At 37.4% G+C, this 17,173-nt stretch overlaps 1 protein-coding gene across 1 annotated transcript in view; it reads left to right on the forward strand.

Annotated features, from left to right (window-relative positions):
* kctd16b (potassium channel tetramerization domain containing 16b) overlaps window positions 1-16,614 on the forward strand; it is a 100,587-nt gene extending 83,973 nt beyond the window's left edge. Inside the window, exon 2 of the mRNA XM_008426943.3 lies at window positions 9,779-16,614. Coding sequence (XP_008425165.1) covers window positions 9,779-10,242 — 464 coding nt within the window. The 3' untranslated portion in view covers window positions 10,243-16,614. The remainder of the gene's footprint in view (window positions 1-9,778) is intronic.
* The last annotated feature ends 559 nt before the right edge of the window (window positions 16,615-17,173 follow it).

A 17,173-nucleotide genomic window follows, 5' to 3' on the forward strand; every position in this document is an offset into this window, starting at 1 on the left:
CTGAACAGCCTCCGAGTGCAGAAAGGCTGTATGACAGAAATCAATCAGAGGGCAATCGTCCATACAGAGGCACTAATGTTCCAACCTATCAATACAGGCAGAGCAGAGAGGAGAAGCACTGCAGGAGGAAGAGAAAGGTGAAAAAAAGCAGACGAGGTTTTCTGAGCTTTTCCTTAAGTAAGAAAACATTTCCAGTGGATCCCTTATTTCCCCTGCAGCTCAATGTAAGAAGGAAACAAAAACATTTTCCCAGAACAAACCAACATAATAAAGTTAACATCTGAGTCTGTTTTGATTTACCATTCAGTATTCTGGGTCAAGCAAAGTTGAATGATCCCACTTGAGTTAGCGAAGGCATTTTAAAGTAGCCTTTATCCATCAGCTCATACATTGTTGATATCTAACATTTAAATGTTCATGTTTCCCACAGCTTCAATGAGTAACTTCATAGTTCCCAGTCTGGTCAACTGCGCTTGAGGGTCCTTCAGAACCTTTTGAAGAATATAAGCAGCCTAGATTTATTATTTGATTTTGCCTTGGTGTCTATAGGCCGATCAATGCAGGGCTGATAATAAAAGCCGTGCCAAGCACAAATCAGATAAACAGGTTTGTGAGTCAAGCCACAAGTTGTGGAAGAAAAGTAGCTGGCTCAAAAATAGCATAAATTCTTGTAGTTGTTGTTGCTGACATCTAAACAGAGGCTGCGCTCAGACAGGGAGAAGCCTGTCAAACCCTTTAGTTCCTGTCAGCTGCTGCATCTGTTGCATTAATTTGTCAAACTTTCTGGCTTTTACGAATGGAAATGAGAAAATCTTCTCCAGATGTTTACCGTGTCTTACAAAATGATGAAACAATGTGGAATGATGTTGCTCAATACTTTTCAAATATTTATCATGGCTTCATTTTTACAGCTAACAATTTAACAGGTTTAGGAAATCCAGCTAATGCACAATGGAGTGTAGAATAAACAAACAGACATTCTGACATAAACTATTCTGTCTCACACAAAGGAAGAAGAGAAAAGGACACAGACGGGATTGTTTTTGGTAAATTATGTATCAGAGGTTTTTCTGTGAACCTTATTGAAGAAGCAGCCTGACAGACCAAAGGATACATTGGTCAGGTCAGAGACAAAGTGGTACAACCTGTTTGATGTTTGTCCCAAGTCATATAGGAGGAGAAAGTGACAAAATGCAAGAAAGATATGGATACTTTTTTATTGTACTGCAAACTTTATTTTTGATTATGCAGTGTTTGTATAATTGCTGCACTGCTTTCATTCATTCAAAATAAATACGCTGTTCAAAGGACATGTTTTATGCTGTGCAGCTGCTCCTTTTAGAAAACAAGCAGACCAACTAATTCCTAATGAGAGAGCATGATAAATTCATTACAGTACATATGATTAGCTTTGACTTTGTGTGTTGTTGAGTTTATTTATTTCATTATCTTGAGAGTGTGGTGTGGATTAGCTTTGCTGTCCAGAGCTGACAAGAGTAGTAGAGGTTCCTGCTGAGATCAATACATCAGTGCCTGTAGCTGCTGTCGGGAGCTGTGGTGGGTTTATGTGTGTGTCTAATAGCATGTGACACTCATTAGACTTCAATCAGACCTTCTGCCCACCTGCCTGAAAAAGACAAGTCAGAGACCACACAACTCCACTTCTGCACATGTCACGCGTCTCGGATAGAAACGGTCAGAGGAAGAACGGTCAGAGGAAGAACGTGCACGCTGAATGATGCATACCAGAGGCATGGCCGACAGTCTGGCACCTCTGATGACACGAATGGAGACGCCACCTGACACCAGAATTCCTCTTTCTGCACAACATAACAGATAATAGTTCCAAACCTCGGTGTCACTTGCTCTGGGATGCAGAACAAAAGGCGTGCAGAATCTGCTTTCAAACGCATCTGCACACAGACACACTGATAATGCACAAAATATGTGGAAAGAGGCAGACTTACAGAAAAGCACAAACCGACTCATACCACTCTACCACTTGGCATGTGTCTGCATGCACATACAAATATTATCATCCATGATTAAACAAACACTCACACATGCATGTATTCAACCCTGAAGTCAAGCTTGATCATGTTCTCACATTAGAGCATGCCAACAACACATTGACATGACCTGTGGCAGATCTATAAGTAGAAATCCACAAACCCAAAGGCTCTAATGATGTAGGCTGCATAATTCACCTTCTTGTTTTAGAAAAATATTCTGTTACCAAATGTGTAGCAACAGTTGCTTAGAAATGACCCGTTTTTATCCAAGCCACCATTCAGTTTGAGGGGCAAAAGGGACATTTTCTCCACTTTCAGTATTGTTCAAACAATCCCAAAGCAAGCCCCTTTTGTACAATAAACGGTTTACTTTCCTATTCTTTTTATTGGTCCCTTCTGCACATTGGATGATTAAGCACTCTGTTAAAGGCTCATAACAAATGTCTTTGCTTCACTTCCATTCTAACTTTTATCCAGAGGGTTCTACTTTAACTGAATAACAACTAAAGATTCTCCTGTCAGATCTTGTTTTTCCCTTATTCACAGAAAAAAAATAGAAACATCTAGTTTAACGCTGCACATAGGTGCAGTTGTTAGAACAGTTGCTTTACAACAAAAAGGTCCACAACCCAGGGCCTTTTTATATATGGTTTGCATGTTTTCCCAGAGCATTTGTGGGTTATTTACAGGGACTCTGGGTTCCTTCACAGTCCAGAAACATCACTGTTAGATTGATTGATCTCTCTGAATTGCCCATGTAGGAGTAATTTTGTTCAGATGCCTCTGTGTTTGATAATTTAACTAAAACACAAGAATTCTATACATCTATTAGCTTTACACAGTTACTAATAATTCATTTTGACGTGGTTTACCTGTAAAATTACTGTTAACTATGAACATACATTTTGTCTTTTAGCATAGCTTAATGCTGAGAACAGATGAATGTAATTTGTAATGGGAAATCTCACTACAAATTACTGCCCCGGTTTTCAAGGAGCCATTGAAACCTGAGCAAAAGTAAAGCCAGTAAAACTTGGACTGTGGAAATGTAAAGTACTCTGTTCTGATGCAGCAGGACAAAGTAGGTTTTCCACTCCGGAACCAGACGCTCACTATTCAAAACAGGAGCACATCAAAATTCATATGCTCACTTCAAAGACTTCCTGTTCTATAAAGTACATTATATTTCCTCAGGTTTCTGACCTGCATAACCTATTTTTTCTCAGTTCTTCAGTATGACAACATAAACAATAGGGAGGCACTGCATACGGTCGTTGCAAACTGTATAAATAGTGTGAATAACGAGGTACGGACTTGCTGCAATTTAAATGACTAAGTTTAGCAAAACAAGTGACAATTCATACAAATACCTCCAACTTGGATGTGAAATGCACTAGTTTTCTCTGGGATAATTAAATTTGAACCGTTTATGTTGTGTTATAAAATATGAAGCGTTGACCTTTGAAGAAGGAACCTCTAACAAGGTAAATGTTGACACTTTCTAAAGGTGTCTGTGTTTCACAATTCTAGACTGGGGATGTGTGAGCTTTCAAATCTTAAGGTGATGGTGAAAATAATACCTACTGAAAATGTTTACTTTAAAAATGTTATATTTTTACTTCATATATGATTCCAGTATCATTTCACATGAGTCAGTTTCTTTTGTACATAATTTACATAGATAGTCATTTAACTTATAGTTATGCAAGATAATGATAATGTATTTTAAGTAATATGAACATTAAAGAAAGCAACTTTATAGTTTCATCCTCCCTTTCCATTAGCAAGACCACAAAACCATTCAGTGTTAATCCCAATGAGAAAATGCTCATCTGCACATTTACAGTTTCATTCTTCACTTCATTTAGCAAAGAAAAAAAAACACCACTGCCATTACTCGGTGTGCTTTGACTGACTCATCAACACCGCATACTTAACTCTCCTTTTTTGTGAACGTAATTAGGGTATTACTGTGAAATTACGGAGACACCACTCACTTATTTCACAGATCTCAATTATCAGTGCTTAGCTTCTCCATTTGCTTTAAAATGTTTTTTTTCCCCTCCTTTTTTTTTTTTATATATAAGTTAGTCATGGAGTTTAGGATTTTATGGGAATAAAAAGTGGTCAAAATTACAAATTTAACTCCTTCCTAGCAGTCTTTAACACTGGAAACCTGTGAATTAAAATGGAATTGCAAATCAAGAACTAGAAGGAGGTATTTATAATTACCAAATGCCAGAGTGTAATCACAAAATCATATATCAACTGTACAGACACAAGGCTCCGCACACTCATGCTCAGAACAAGGCTCTTTGAGACATTTGTTATAACAGTGTTTGCCACAAGGTCCATTTTATGTGGACAAGCTGATTGTCTTGAAGCTGACTCTCCGGAGACTGGGCCCATTTTTCAAACCACTGGTTATGTGCCTGCATCTCATCGATCAGCGGACTCACTGTCCCCTCAGAGCAACATGAATTAACTCGTGTTCCTAAACACGGCCTTGAAGGAGATTCTCATTGCCATAATTCTGTTTCTTGGACCTGGATGATTGCGTTGTTTCATACAGGTCATGCATTTTTAGAAGAGAGCGGGCTGCAAATTTTACACTAACCGATTGCATTATTGATCTCAGTGGCTTCCAGCGCTCTAAATCCCCTTGTATCCACTTGTTGGTCTCATGATAGAGGGTGAGTGTTTGCTGGGGAGGCAGATTTTGTTCCTGCATTGTATTTATCTGTTCTATGTTGTGCTACTTTGATTATTTACTTGAAATTCCATGAAATACATGTGATAGTTTTTCTTTGACCAATATTAAGGTATTGAAAGTGTTGTGCACAAAAATAGCATTATTGCAGTTTTGTAAAAATGTCTTGAAAATGTCTTGAAAGGGGCTGCACAGTGGTGCAGTTGGTAGAGCTGTTGCCTTGCAGCAAGAAGGTTCTGGGTTCGATTCCTGGCCCCAGTCTTTCTGCATGGAGTTTGCATGTTCTCCCTGTGCATGGTGGGTTTTCTCTGGGTACTCCGGTTTCCTCCCACAGTCCAAAAACATGACTGTCATGTTTGTCACTCACACTCACAGTGAGAGTGTGTGTGTGCATGGTTGTTTGTCCGGTGTGTCTCTGTGTTGCCTTGCGACAGACTGGCGACCTGTCCAGGGTGACCCTGCCTCTCGTTCGGTATGCTAGCTGGAGATAGGCACCAGCACCCCTCCCGACCCCAGTGAGGGACAAGGGTGTAAGAAAATGGATGGATGGATGGATGGGTCTTGAAAATATTCCAAAAATATGATTGGGAGATTAAATTATTTCACCAAGGTGAGGACCCAGGAGAATTGCGCAGACACAGGAAATTAGTGGTATCAGTAGCCGTCGTCATAGTTGTAGTGTTAGTGTTCATATTTACATTCATTTCAGCCACTCACATAATACTTCTAACATATTCACACCAAATATCTTTTGCATCAAACTCTATATGATGTTGAGAAATGTTTGGTCTTGATAAATGAACTATTGCCAAAGTGAGATTGTATCTTTTACAGTGGTAAAAGTAATACATAATTAAACATACATTAAAATAATATTTAACAAACATGTGGAAAAGTAATCCCAGGGAAGTGAGAGTGGGACCATTGCAAAACTAGTTTGTGCAAAGATTTTTACAGGTTAAAGTATTGTTAATTTGACAACTGCTGTACATATAATTTTATGAAACTGTGTAATTGCTGTTTGTCAAAAATCCCTCATGTCATTACAAAGATTTACGTTGTTTTTAGAGTTTCTAACAGTCATTATAACTCTCCTTACATGCTGTAGTTCTAACACATAGTTGCAGGCAACTGTTCACACTGTTGTATTTTACCAGCAGAACCCCAGGTTTTTATATGCTTTATAGTTTGCTGTTTGAAGTACAGAAGACAGAAAATGTTCCTTCAGGCTTTAAATAAATACAGTTTTTTCTCAGTTCTGCATTGACTCATTTAGAAAGACTCAAACAGTAAAAAATAACCAAACTGGTTACTGGTGAAGCCACACAAAAGATAAGTTAACGAATGATAAGAGATTCACATTGATCAAAATATGTACAAAATCATTATTTTCTGAGATTAAGTAGCTGCTCAAAATTGACAAGTAGTTCATGAGCAGCTCAACGTCTTTATTTGTTATGTTTTGCACAGTTTACTTGTGAAGTTGGTTTTATATATCAGCTTCTGTTCAGACTGTGTAAAGAGTGTAATCAGAAGGTGATGGCTGGTTCTGTTGTCTTTAAAGTTTTTAGGTATTTTATGAATAATTACAGAAATACTTAATTATATTAAAATTTAAATGAGTCAAACTTAAGCTAAACATCTCTGGAAAAGATTTTCTTATTTGGAGCAAGATTTATCTTAGCAAATTGAGGTGGTGAGAAAAAAGCTTGTAAATCACACAAGAAGAGTGAACGTTGTTAACGTTACACAGATTTCTACAGTCTTTCCAAACTACATTTAACACTGTGTGTTTTTTTGCTAACTTCATTTTCTCTCATTCCCATTTGTATTTGCAGGGAAGAGTCTGTGACAGCGTTTGAAACTTGTGTTGTTATTGGTGTGGTTTCAAAATATGTTTAGAATTTTAGCTATAAATTGTAATACTTGTAAGTTTATTTGGGAGTCATTATCAGTCTCTACTTTGCTAAAATTAGCTTTTTATCCTTATAAAAACTAATATTAAATCACCAAATATTTTATAAGAGGTTTTAATTATAATATTGAAATTTCACTGTGACGTTTTAACCTCAGGACTATCAAAGCTTCATGCGCCCCCTGTGATCAGCGATGCCCCCCTAAGGGGAGGGCACGGACCCCAGACTGGGAAGCACCACTCTCTCTGTGTGAATGGATGCACACTAATGTGTGTTTGTGTCTGCAGGAGCTGAGATGTGTAAATGCCAATGGTAATTAAGGAGATCCAGAGCTGGTATGGTTGGAAAAGGGGGTTGAGTTCTATTTCTGTCAGTAGCTTTGATGGGTGAGGTTTACTTTGAACACAGAAGGCACAGTGTGTAAGAATGTGTGTGTGCATATGGGATCTGGACCCAGTGTCAAGCTGTCCACAAAATCCACCTATTTATACTCATAAATGTAGCTATAGTGGCTGTTGATGAGTAAGACTCTGAGGAGCAAATATTTGTCTATTATGCAGGCGCCACAGCTATTAACAATCCAAATATGCTTCAGAGAATAAAGAAAATTAAAAGCAGGCAGAGTTTTATTTTGCATGCTTAGCATAGAGGGAAAACAAAAATGAGCCAATATTGTACCCAATGAGTAGAAGATGCATGGCAGCCAGAATCTGTCAGACCATAAATGTGTGGAAATAAAGATGAAGTGAAGCAGCTCCTACAATCATCGGTTAGGGTGGGGCATGGAGGGTGTTTGCCTCCAGGGTTTTGATCTACCCTCACTAAACAGCAAAGAGTCCATCAGCAACAGATACATTCTCAATTATTCAGGAGGTTAGCATGAAAAATGAATGGCTGCTTCCTGTAGTGAGAGGTGTGGTGCTGCACTGGTGCCTGAATGTTTCAGGCAGACCAGAGCGTTTACAGCAGGTCTTAGTAAAGGCGACGGTTTCCTCTTGGTGATATGTGGATGGATGCTTTTGTTTCATTACTGACAGACCACAGCTGCTGGACGGATGCCTCGATCTCATCAACACAGAGGAACTCAAATGTTTTCTTGCTTGGCACTCTGACTTGCTGTTAGGATGTTTTCTGGGGTCATTGGGTGCTTTAGGTCTCTAAAAAGATAAGAAATGTTTGGATGACCCAGCCAGGGCTGTGAAGACCCCGGCTTATTTCTGATTAACACTATTCCAGTGTAAAATTCCCCTAACTACAGCCAATGTGGGCTTGGCTGTTGCCTCCCTCACATGAACTTATACCTTTACTAGAGACTTGTGCTGGTCACAAGATCCTAATCTGTGTACAAATCCCATGAAATCAGATGTGTAAATGAACATCAGTGAATTCCTTACATACCACAAGTAAAATCAGGCTGCATTTGTTCAAAAGGTAAAATCTTTGCTAGGAAAGCAACGAGGACAAATAAACTGTTCCCATGTTGAAGACTGTGACTGAAATCACAAATGTATCAACTGAATTGGTTCACCAGCCACAAAGATCAACACAAGGACTATTTACAGTAGCTTCTGTCTGTCTGTCTGTTTCTGAACTGCTGAGTTGTGTTTTTGGAAGATGTGATGGGATGTACAACATTAATCCACCAAATATGTTTTAAAAAGTCTTGAGTCTGATAAAGATGTTTAGTTTTTTCTTGCTGATAATTCATGAAGCGGTCTTTAACTGAGGCAGGTGAGGCCTGGTTTGCTTCAGAGGAGTCCTGGACTCTGTTGGGACCTCACAGATGGAAGGCGGTAATCTAAACCGCTTCTGAAACGGTTCATCACTTTTCCATGTTTCCGTGTTTGTGGAAATGACTTTGTAACCCTTTTTAGGCTTATTGATACAAATTAAATATTCACATTGAGCCAACCTGGTTTTGTCTGGGTTGTAAACCAGGGGCTCCATCACTAATAAATGATTATTGATATCATGTTGTGTTTAGTTTATTTACAGATTAAATGTTTCCTGTTTCAGTTCTTTGTTTCAGTTGCTTTGTGACATTTGGTTGAACGTTCTTTCAGGTAGGGAGACTGGCCATCTTTCCTGTTCAGGGAGATCGTGGGGAAAATGTCAGTTTGTTTCTGACTTCTTTGGGTTTAATTTGAGTTTGCTAATTGAGTGTTTAGCTTTCCTGGTGTGTCTCCTCAGCAGGGAGGAGCGGCAAAGGGAGACAAATGCTTCAGGTGCTGCTGAAAAGCTCCTGGAGCATGACCATGTCAATTAAGAGGAGTAATGCTCTGAAGAGTTATATTAAGTTACATTTATTCTTTGATTGACCTTAGATTAGTTTAGTTCTAATGATTTGCATGCATGTAAATATTTGCGGTACCGTTTATTGTTTTGTGTTAGGTTCGTGTGAATTATGTTTTCTTGTTTTGTTTTTGAAAACCCTTTTACTTGGTAAGCGTGGTGAAATTGCCCAAGCTATAAAAGCCAGCTTCTTTGTCTCGCTGTGTAATGGGTGCCGGTGCAGCATGCAGCTCTGAATAAATCCACCTTGACTGCATTTTGCTGAGCCACTGCCGGTCAAAGTAACATTTTCTATTTGAAAACCAATTTTTGCATTTATTCTGGTTATATGTGTCTCATATTAAAGTGATGAAATTATCTTAAACATCCATGTGAAACAAGCAAGCAAAAACAGAAGAAATATTTCAGGGAGCAGATTCTTTTCCACAGTACTCTACAAGTACATATATCAGTTTTGAACTTCTGTTTTCAATTTTAAAAAGGTTTTTAGCTCTTTGTGGATGTAAATGGGTTGTGCAATGCAGGATTAACAATGCAGAAATGTCACAGGTTTGGCCTCTTCACTTTTAGAATTGGAGCGGTGGAAAGCCAGTTGTTCCTGATGCCATGTCACTTTGTTCTAGGTGATAACTATTTGGCACCGGCTGACTGCTCATCTTTGTCTTCCCTATGGCTTCTTACTTTGTCTTTCTTTTCCTTTCTGAATAATTTGTGTCTTCCTTTGTCCTATTGTCAAGTTTTTCCTCTTCAAGCAGATTGATCTACAAAGAAAGGAAAAAGTGGGGGAAAAAAGAAGCTCTCCATGGAATCTAATATTAGCTCCTGCTCTGCTTGTCTTGTCTCCACAGGTGGTCCATCACGCTGGTCTTCTCCTCCATGTGACTGCTGCTGCAAGAACCACAAGGGTGATGGCGAAGGCGAGAGTGGCACTTCTTTCAACGAGCTTTCAACCTCCAGCTCGGAGAGCCAGTCGGAGACCAGCTCTCCCCAGGGAACAGTCATCCGAGGTCCAGTCAGCCGTCAGTCGCACCCTCATGCCAAGGTCCAGACCCTCGACAGGCCACCTAAGAAAGGCCCAGTTAGCATGATTCAGCAGTCTGACCAGCGACGAAAGAGTGACTTGCTGCGCACTCTTACAGCCAGCTCGCGAGACACCAGTGGCTGCAAGAAACGGCCTGTAAAAGAAAAGCCAACGGTTCAGGAGGAGCTGCAAAAATGCATTCAAGACTTCCACAAGATCAAGATCCCAGAGAGGTTTCCTGGAAGGCAGTACGTGTGGCAGACCGACCTGCTGAGAAAGTACCGCCTTTGAGCCTAAATTTTGGAGGGAAGCATGGAGGGAGCAAGCAAGCACACGGCCAAGGATCAGTTTACGTGTTTTTCCATCATGGATTTTTTTTCAAGCAAAATCAACTTTGAGGAGGACACTTCCTGACAGGATGTTGAAAGTCAAAAGAAAGAAAAAAATAATCTAAAAAGGCAGTTGCAAAAAGGCTCTTGGTAAATGTAGTATGTACAGTATGTGTTTATATGTAGTTTAGACCAAGTATATACTGTATGTATGTGCAGTAACTTGCAGACTGCATCAGCATTGGACCAAAACAGCAGAGCTAACTGATCAAACAGCTGAAATCATTACTGGTTGCACCTGGTGTTACTGATGGCTCATGAATTGCATGGACTGTAATCAGCCATCCTTTTGACTGAAAAAATTACAAAGCAACATTTCTGATCCAACAAAGACAAACACTGATTTACTGCGTGATCGTATGAGTGCGGTGGTGTGTACGTGTGTGTTTGTACCCAGGTGGCCTGGAGGTCAAAGATAAATCTGCATCGGGACTCATCAATAATTCATGCAGTTCCAACAGAGCTCTCACCATAAATACTCCCTGAGATCTCTGCTGCCACAGTGGCACAAACAGCTGGGCTGATTGCTTTACTTTTAGGTAACATTTGGAGACTCTTGAGCCAGAAGGAGGCACAATTTCATCAGCATATAAATTAATTCCCCTTCTTAGAGGCAGGTTATGTTGCAAATGTGCCCCAAGAGCACCAAGCAGCAGCACATTGCTCTAATTTTTACAAAGCTGCCTGGATGTAGATCAACAGTCAGTTGTGAGGGAAAGAGAAAAAGCAAAGGTTTGGTAGAATTGAGTAAAACTGCAACATTTAGATCACAGTCATCACAGTATATTCACATAAACAAAAATAAATAAAAAAATCAAATTTTTTTCCGCCTTACTCATACTGAACAATAAATCATGGTATAATTAAAGCCTCACTTGGTTTGACAGTACCGTACAGACAGAAAAGGCTGTACTAGTGGTGTTTTCTAACTCTGCCAACATGGTTCGAGGCTTTTCACATTTACTGTTGACAAGCTAATCAATAGTTATTGATGATCGGTCTGATGAAAGAGCTGATATATGTAGTTCTTGTTTACAGTTACTAATGAAGTCTTTGGGTTTCTAACAAAAAGATACAACTAAAGGTTAGCCGTTACTCTTGTATTTAAGTTAGTAGAAGCGAGGGAATGTATTGCAAAGCAGCAGAAATTAGGACAGCAGTGATCTTTAAAAAAAACTGCTACCATACTAGATAAGTAAAGTTACTTCACCTATGTATTGGAATTATAATGGAAAACACTAAAGTCCAATTTGAATTATGTGGTTTAAAATGGATGACAATCAGTTGGTAAAAGTTTTTGCATTTATTAAATAAAAAGTCTTTTTCAAACTAATTATTTTCTTTTTGCCAGAGTACATTTCACTTGCTGGGTCATCTGAAGAGACGTTTCATCTAATAAAATAGAAGGTATGCCCCAATATTCTGATTTTTTTAATGATTGCATTAAAGTAATTGGCTGCAGTTAACTCTTGATTTGTTATATTCTCAAAAGTATTTTCCCTTTCACACACATGAACTTAATGATATTTAGAAACATCTTGCACAGGATGACGTAGTAAGAGAAGCTACTGAGAGGAGGATAGTTTGTCCTTTAAAAGACGTCAGACAGCTGTAGGACTCCAGAGGAATTGGTCAATCAGGTTATATTAACATTAAACATTACTACACTGAGAGTAAGTGTGGAAATTTATGCTTTATAGAAAATGCAGAAATCCGCAAATACTTAATGTGAAATAAATTGAATTGAAATATGTGACTGAAAAATGTCAATCAAGAAATCCCTAAACAAAAGCAATACACTAAATATGAAACAATGAGAACAACAATGAGAACAACAATGAAATGAAATACTGTTGGTCCCCAGCTAACTGTGCAGGGCAAAAGAATGAAGCACTCAGAGAAAGGCTCCTATACTGACGTATAAATGGATTAAATGTAGTGTCTGTGGGAGGATATTCAGGGAGTCCTTAAGGTATCTGTCTTGTGTGTAAGTGAAAAGAAAATCTCTTCAAAGAACAGCAATATATTTGGAAAAGAACTAATAGAAATCTGACATAAATGATTTTATTTGAACTTTAATATTCTTAAAGTTGAAATGATTTGGGTTTTGAAATGATTAAAAATTTTAGTTATTCTTTTATCCTATCAAAGCACACATTATTAAAACAAATATAACAAACTTACTAAATACTTATATAGTGGTTTATATATAGGTTTATTTAAAAAATGCCCCTACAAATGCTTTATTACTATAGTTATTTTTATATCCAAAGGACTTTTATTTCAATACAATTACTGAAATGTTCTCATACTGGCCACAAAATGAATTTAATGTGAGAGTTTACAGAGAGCTATTATTCACAGATGCCCATTTATCAGCTCAGATTTATAGTAATTTATAGCAGGGCTCAGGAAACATGTTGCAGTAGGTTCCAAATGAGAAACAGCCACTTTCCTCATGTTAAATGTGAGGTATAATAGGGCTTATTTTTCTATGTTTCCAGAATATTTCAGTTTTACTTTAATGTATTTTATCATTTTTGTTTTGAGACCAATTCTTTTCATCTGGGCTACATATCATATGTAAATAAGCACAATAAATCATATTCAAGTAGAACAATGTAATATAGTCTGTATATAAGACATGTAGATCCGTGAGGCGCTGCTGCTCTGTTATCTCAGTGATCCGCTTAAAATGTGTGTGCTGCTCTTTGTTTTGGCATGTAATGCTTGGCCATCACAGGTGAAAGAAAATAAATTACATATCTGTAAATTACAACACATTTTCTGTAATTTCATTTAGGACAACAGTATTAAAGGGAACTGTCAGCATTTTTGCCTCTGAATGCTGCAGAAAAAGTCAAATATCACTAAGATATTTCAACAATCAAATTTTCTGTATCTGAGTTGTTCAAAAAGGATAATTGGCTAAAAGGTTGCACTTAAGTAAGTTTAAAATTGAAACTTGTAAATGCAAGCTGAACAGGAATAGATCAAGAAATTGTATGGTGCTGAATGCGTTTTACAAGGATTTATCAGTAGGTCTTCTATATTTTAGTGTAAAGCATCAGCCATTGACTATGCAGCCATAACTGCATGGAAAAACCTTTTCAGTAAAGTTGGAATGCAATAAAAGTGCATTTTCAGGGAAAAATAATAGTGAAAAACCGTCTGCACAAAAGAATAACAACAACCAAGTCTACTCAAAACCAACAAGGATAAAAGGAGTAATTTTGTTGAGTTCTTGTGACTACTCAATACACTCAATAATCATGTTTCTACTTTCTGCATGAAATGAAACAGTGATGTAAAGCTACAATTCAATACGTTGAGCCTATTTCATGTTGTTAGCATCCACATGTTTGTTCCACCGCAGGGTATATATTATGTAGGGCCTTTTGAGAAAACAGCTTAATTTTTTTGATCAGTATACATGTACTTGCACAAGACAGAAGGGAAGGAAAAAGGATCAAATTTCTTCTCCTAAGGCCCAGAATTGTCAGCAATATTGAATACAGTGTGAAGGAACACTTTTTTTTGACATTGTTCCTCTGAATACCTTTGAAACTCTCTGTAAGCTCATAGAACTATAAAATGAAACATGTGATCAATATGACTCATTTTATGTCACATGCCAGCTGACATTAAATATGCGGTTTCAATAATTCAAAGGGTGAACATAAATTTTAGTTTGTTTGTTCTGAAGCACAACTGAAAAATTATTCAGGATCAATTATTTGATAATGGGATTAAAAACAACTTAATTTTAGTTCAATCTTCCTGTTAGCTGAACTTCAATCAATATTGTTTAATGCTTGAATTCACATTTCTGATAAGCATAAAGGTTCAAACACACATTACATTACAGGGAGAGATTTCTGATTGTCTGGTTTCATAGCTTTTAGCTCATATGGAGTTTTGGAAAAATATTAATACCCCTTATACATTTTTTCAGATTTTTTGCAAGTAAGTACTTATATGTACTTATTTATTTATGTTTGCTTGTACAGAATAGTGTATCATTGTAAAATAATACACTATGACAAATACAAATCTGAAAAGTGTGGTGTGAATATGTATTCAGTACCCTACTCCAATATCTCTGGATAAAACTCCTTCACAAATTATTTAATTAGTGATTAGAGTCTGATATGTTATTTCATCTCAGTATAAATTGAGCATTTTTTTAAAGCCTCAAAGGTTTTTAGCAGGTCGTTAATGCACAAACAACATTATGACGACCAATTGACACATCAGATAGGTCAGGGATAAGCCATAGAGAATTTTAAAGCAAGGTTAGGTTATAAAATTAAAACCCAACCTTTCAACGTGAAGCCAAGTTGAAATTAACATCAAAAAATGGAGAGCATGACAAATCTGGAAACCTATCAAGGCATCCATTTCAACTCAGAGGCCTTGCAAAGAGAGCCTGGATCACAGAAGCAGCAAAGAGGCGCAGAGTAACTCTGGAGGAAGAGCATCACAACCCAGGTGATGCAGACTACCTGCAAGACTTTGGGAAACACTATGTGTGGTGGAAAAACATTATCTGAACACACCATGCTTATTTTGGGATAAATCTAAATGTAAATGAGAATTGTTTGGTAAAACTTTAAAAGTAATGCTCACAAACACTCTCCATTCAATGTCCCTAAACTTTAGCTATGCTGTCAAGAAAACGAATAATTATTTCAGTTTCTAAATGTTTAAAGCTGATTGTGACAAATGTTGAATAAGGAAGGAGTTGGCAGAATTCAGGTGCACACCACACTGTTCAGAGTAAAAAATTAAAGTTTTGAAAGTCATGTACTATGTTCCTTCTCATTCAAAGTTAAACACTACTTTTCTACATACAAATGTATTAATTTTTGCAGTTGTGTCCTGATGGAATGTGGAAAAACATCAAGGTGTTTTGATAGTTTTGCAAGGCTCCATAAAACTGTAAAGTTGCATTTGGTTTTCTTGCACAGTTCATTTTCAGTCCATGTTTAACAGAAAATATAAGCTGCTACCAGGATCTGTGTTCGCTTGACTCTGTCTGCTGCTTCTTCTTCTTTTTTTGTTTTGCTTTGATACATTCTAGAAACAAGGTCATCCATGCAGCTGAAAGTAAAAGTCATTTGTAAACATACGAATGATTGAACATTTAAACAAACGTTTGACACCTGGTGGCCTTCTAGAGTTATCTACAGCTGTTTTTGCACAATGTATAGAATAATCTACAGCACACAAACAGGGAAGTATTTGAAAGCAAAGAGTTGCATCCATGTCCAGCACATCAGCACAGACCCAACTCATATCTATCTTCTAACATTTTGAGCGCATGAGTTAATACGAGGTTCTTTCTGCTTCAAATTATACTGATTAATGTAAATTAGTAAATCACATGTGCAATTTATGTCTTAGGACAAATGTGATGTTTGAAAATGAGGAGAGCCTGGACCAATGTAAAGTTTGCCAGTTTGTGTTATTTTGCAGTACTTTTTTATGTCTCAAACTGATTTCCTCCCCTAAAGTTATGGCCATGGCCTTTAAATGAAACCCAAGCACATGACTGAACCCCTTGCTTTTTTTTAATGCTGCCTTCAACGACCCTGCCAGCCACAAAAACAAGTCATAATATTCCAACATCACAATGGCAGACCTGGAGTCGTGTGTTTGAAGCAAAAGGGCGTGTTTTGATGTATGTTGATGTGACACACATTACAAAAAGAAAAAAAAAGCAACAAAACATTGTGAGCATGTTGGTATAAACTTATGACAGATTTAAATTAGTCTGTTCTTGTGAAATGAGTATGTGACAAACGAATATCTGACAGAAAAGAGAACATTTTAAAAAAAGATAAGCACAAATGTGTCGATTGTTGCTGTTCCTCCACTGGTGTATAAAGTTCTTAATAAAACAACTCTGCAACATGACTGAACTCCTGCGAAACAAAGCAACTCTCATGGCAAACGATGTTAATAGAAACGTGTTACACTACAAATCATCAGAACTTCTAAACATTATTTGCTAACTGTAGCATTTCATAACCCTGTCTTTAAAAATCTTTATTTTTCCTTTGAACTGTGGATAAAAGTAATTCACCACAGTAAAATTGAATTTCTCTGCACAGAGTCTGACATCTGTGCAGAGAGTTGCTCTGTATTTAAGGTGTTATGTTGTGTTTCTATGTCTGCCTTTATAGACAGTACAATTCATTTGAAAGTCTTTAGATAAAAAGCTGTCATTTTGAAAATGTATGAGTACAACCAATAAACAAGATGAACTATACAGCTACTGATAAGTAAAGCTTGTTTTTTTATCATGAATACATATGTACTAATTAAAATCATGTTTATTGTAGTGGAGCAATCATGCAAAAGACAATTTAGAAAAATTAATTAGAGTTTATTTGGAAAGAGGTTTTTTTTATTTTTTAGCAAAGTTACTAGTGCTATAATGTCTATCAACACTAACATTTCAGGTTAAAATATTAAATTCAAGAAATGTTTTATATTTAAATATTTTTAGGTAACAATTATTAAACCAAGACATCCTGTCTTAGAATATTAATATAGAGCAGTGGTTCTTAATGGGTTCGATCGAACCCCAGGGGTTCGGTGAGTCGGTCTCAGGGGTTCGGTGGAGCCTCTGCCGCGGAGGTAAAGACACACTTGTGTGAAGTCGTGATGACGCCCCGCTTTGCCATCACTTGCTGCAGAGGATCACGTTACATTGCTTAGCCAATCAGAGCAGCGGAGGAGCCCTGATTGAAGGAGCTCCACTCAGCATGGATTTGAACTTGTGTTTATTTACTTCAGCAAAGCTCACCGTTTTTACCAAATTCTGT

This window comes from Poecilia reticulata, chromosome 14 (genome assembly GCF_904066995.2).
Source record: "Poecilia reticulata chromosome 14, P_reticulata-male-v2, whole genome shotgun sequence".
In the NCBI taxonomy this organism is placed as follows: Eukaryota; Metazoa; Chordata; class Actinopteri; order Cyprinodontiformes; family Poeciliidae; genus Poecilia; species Poecilia reticulata.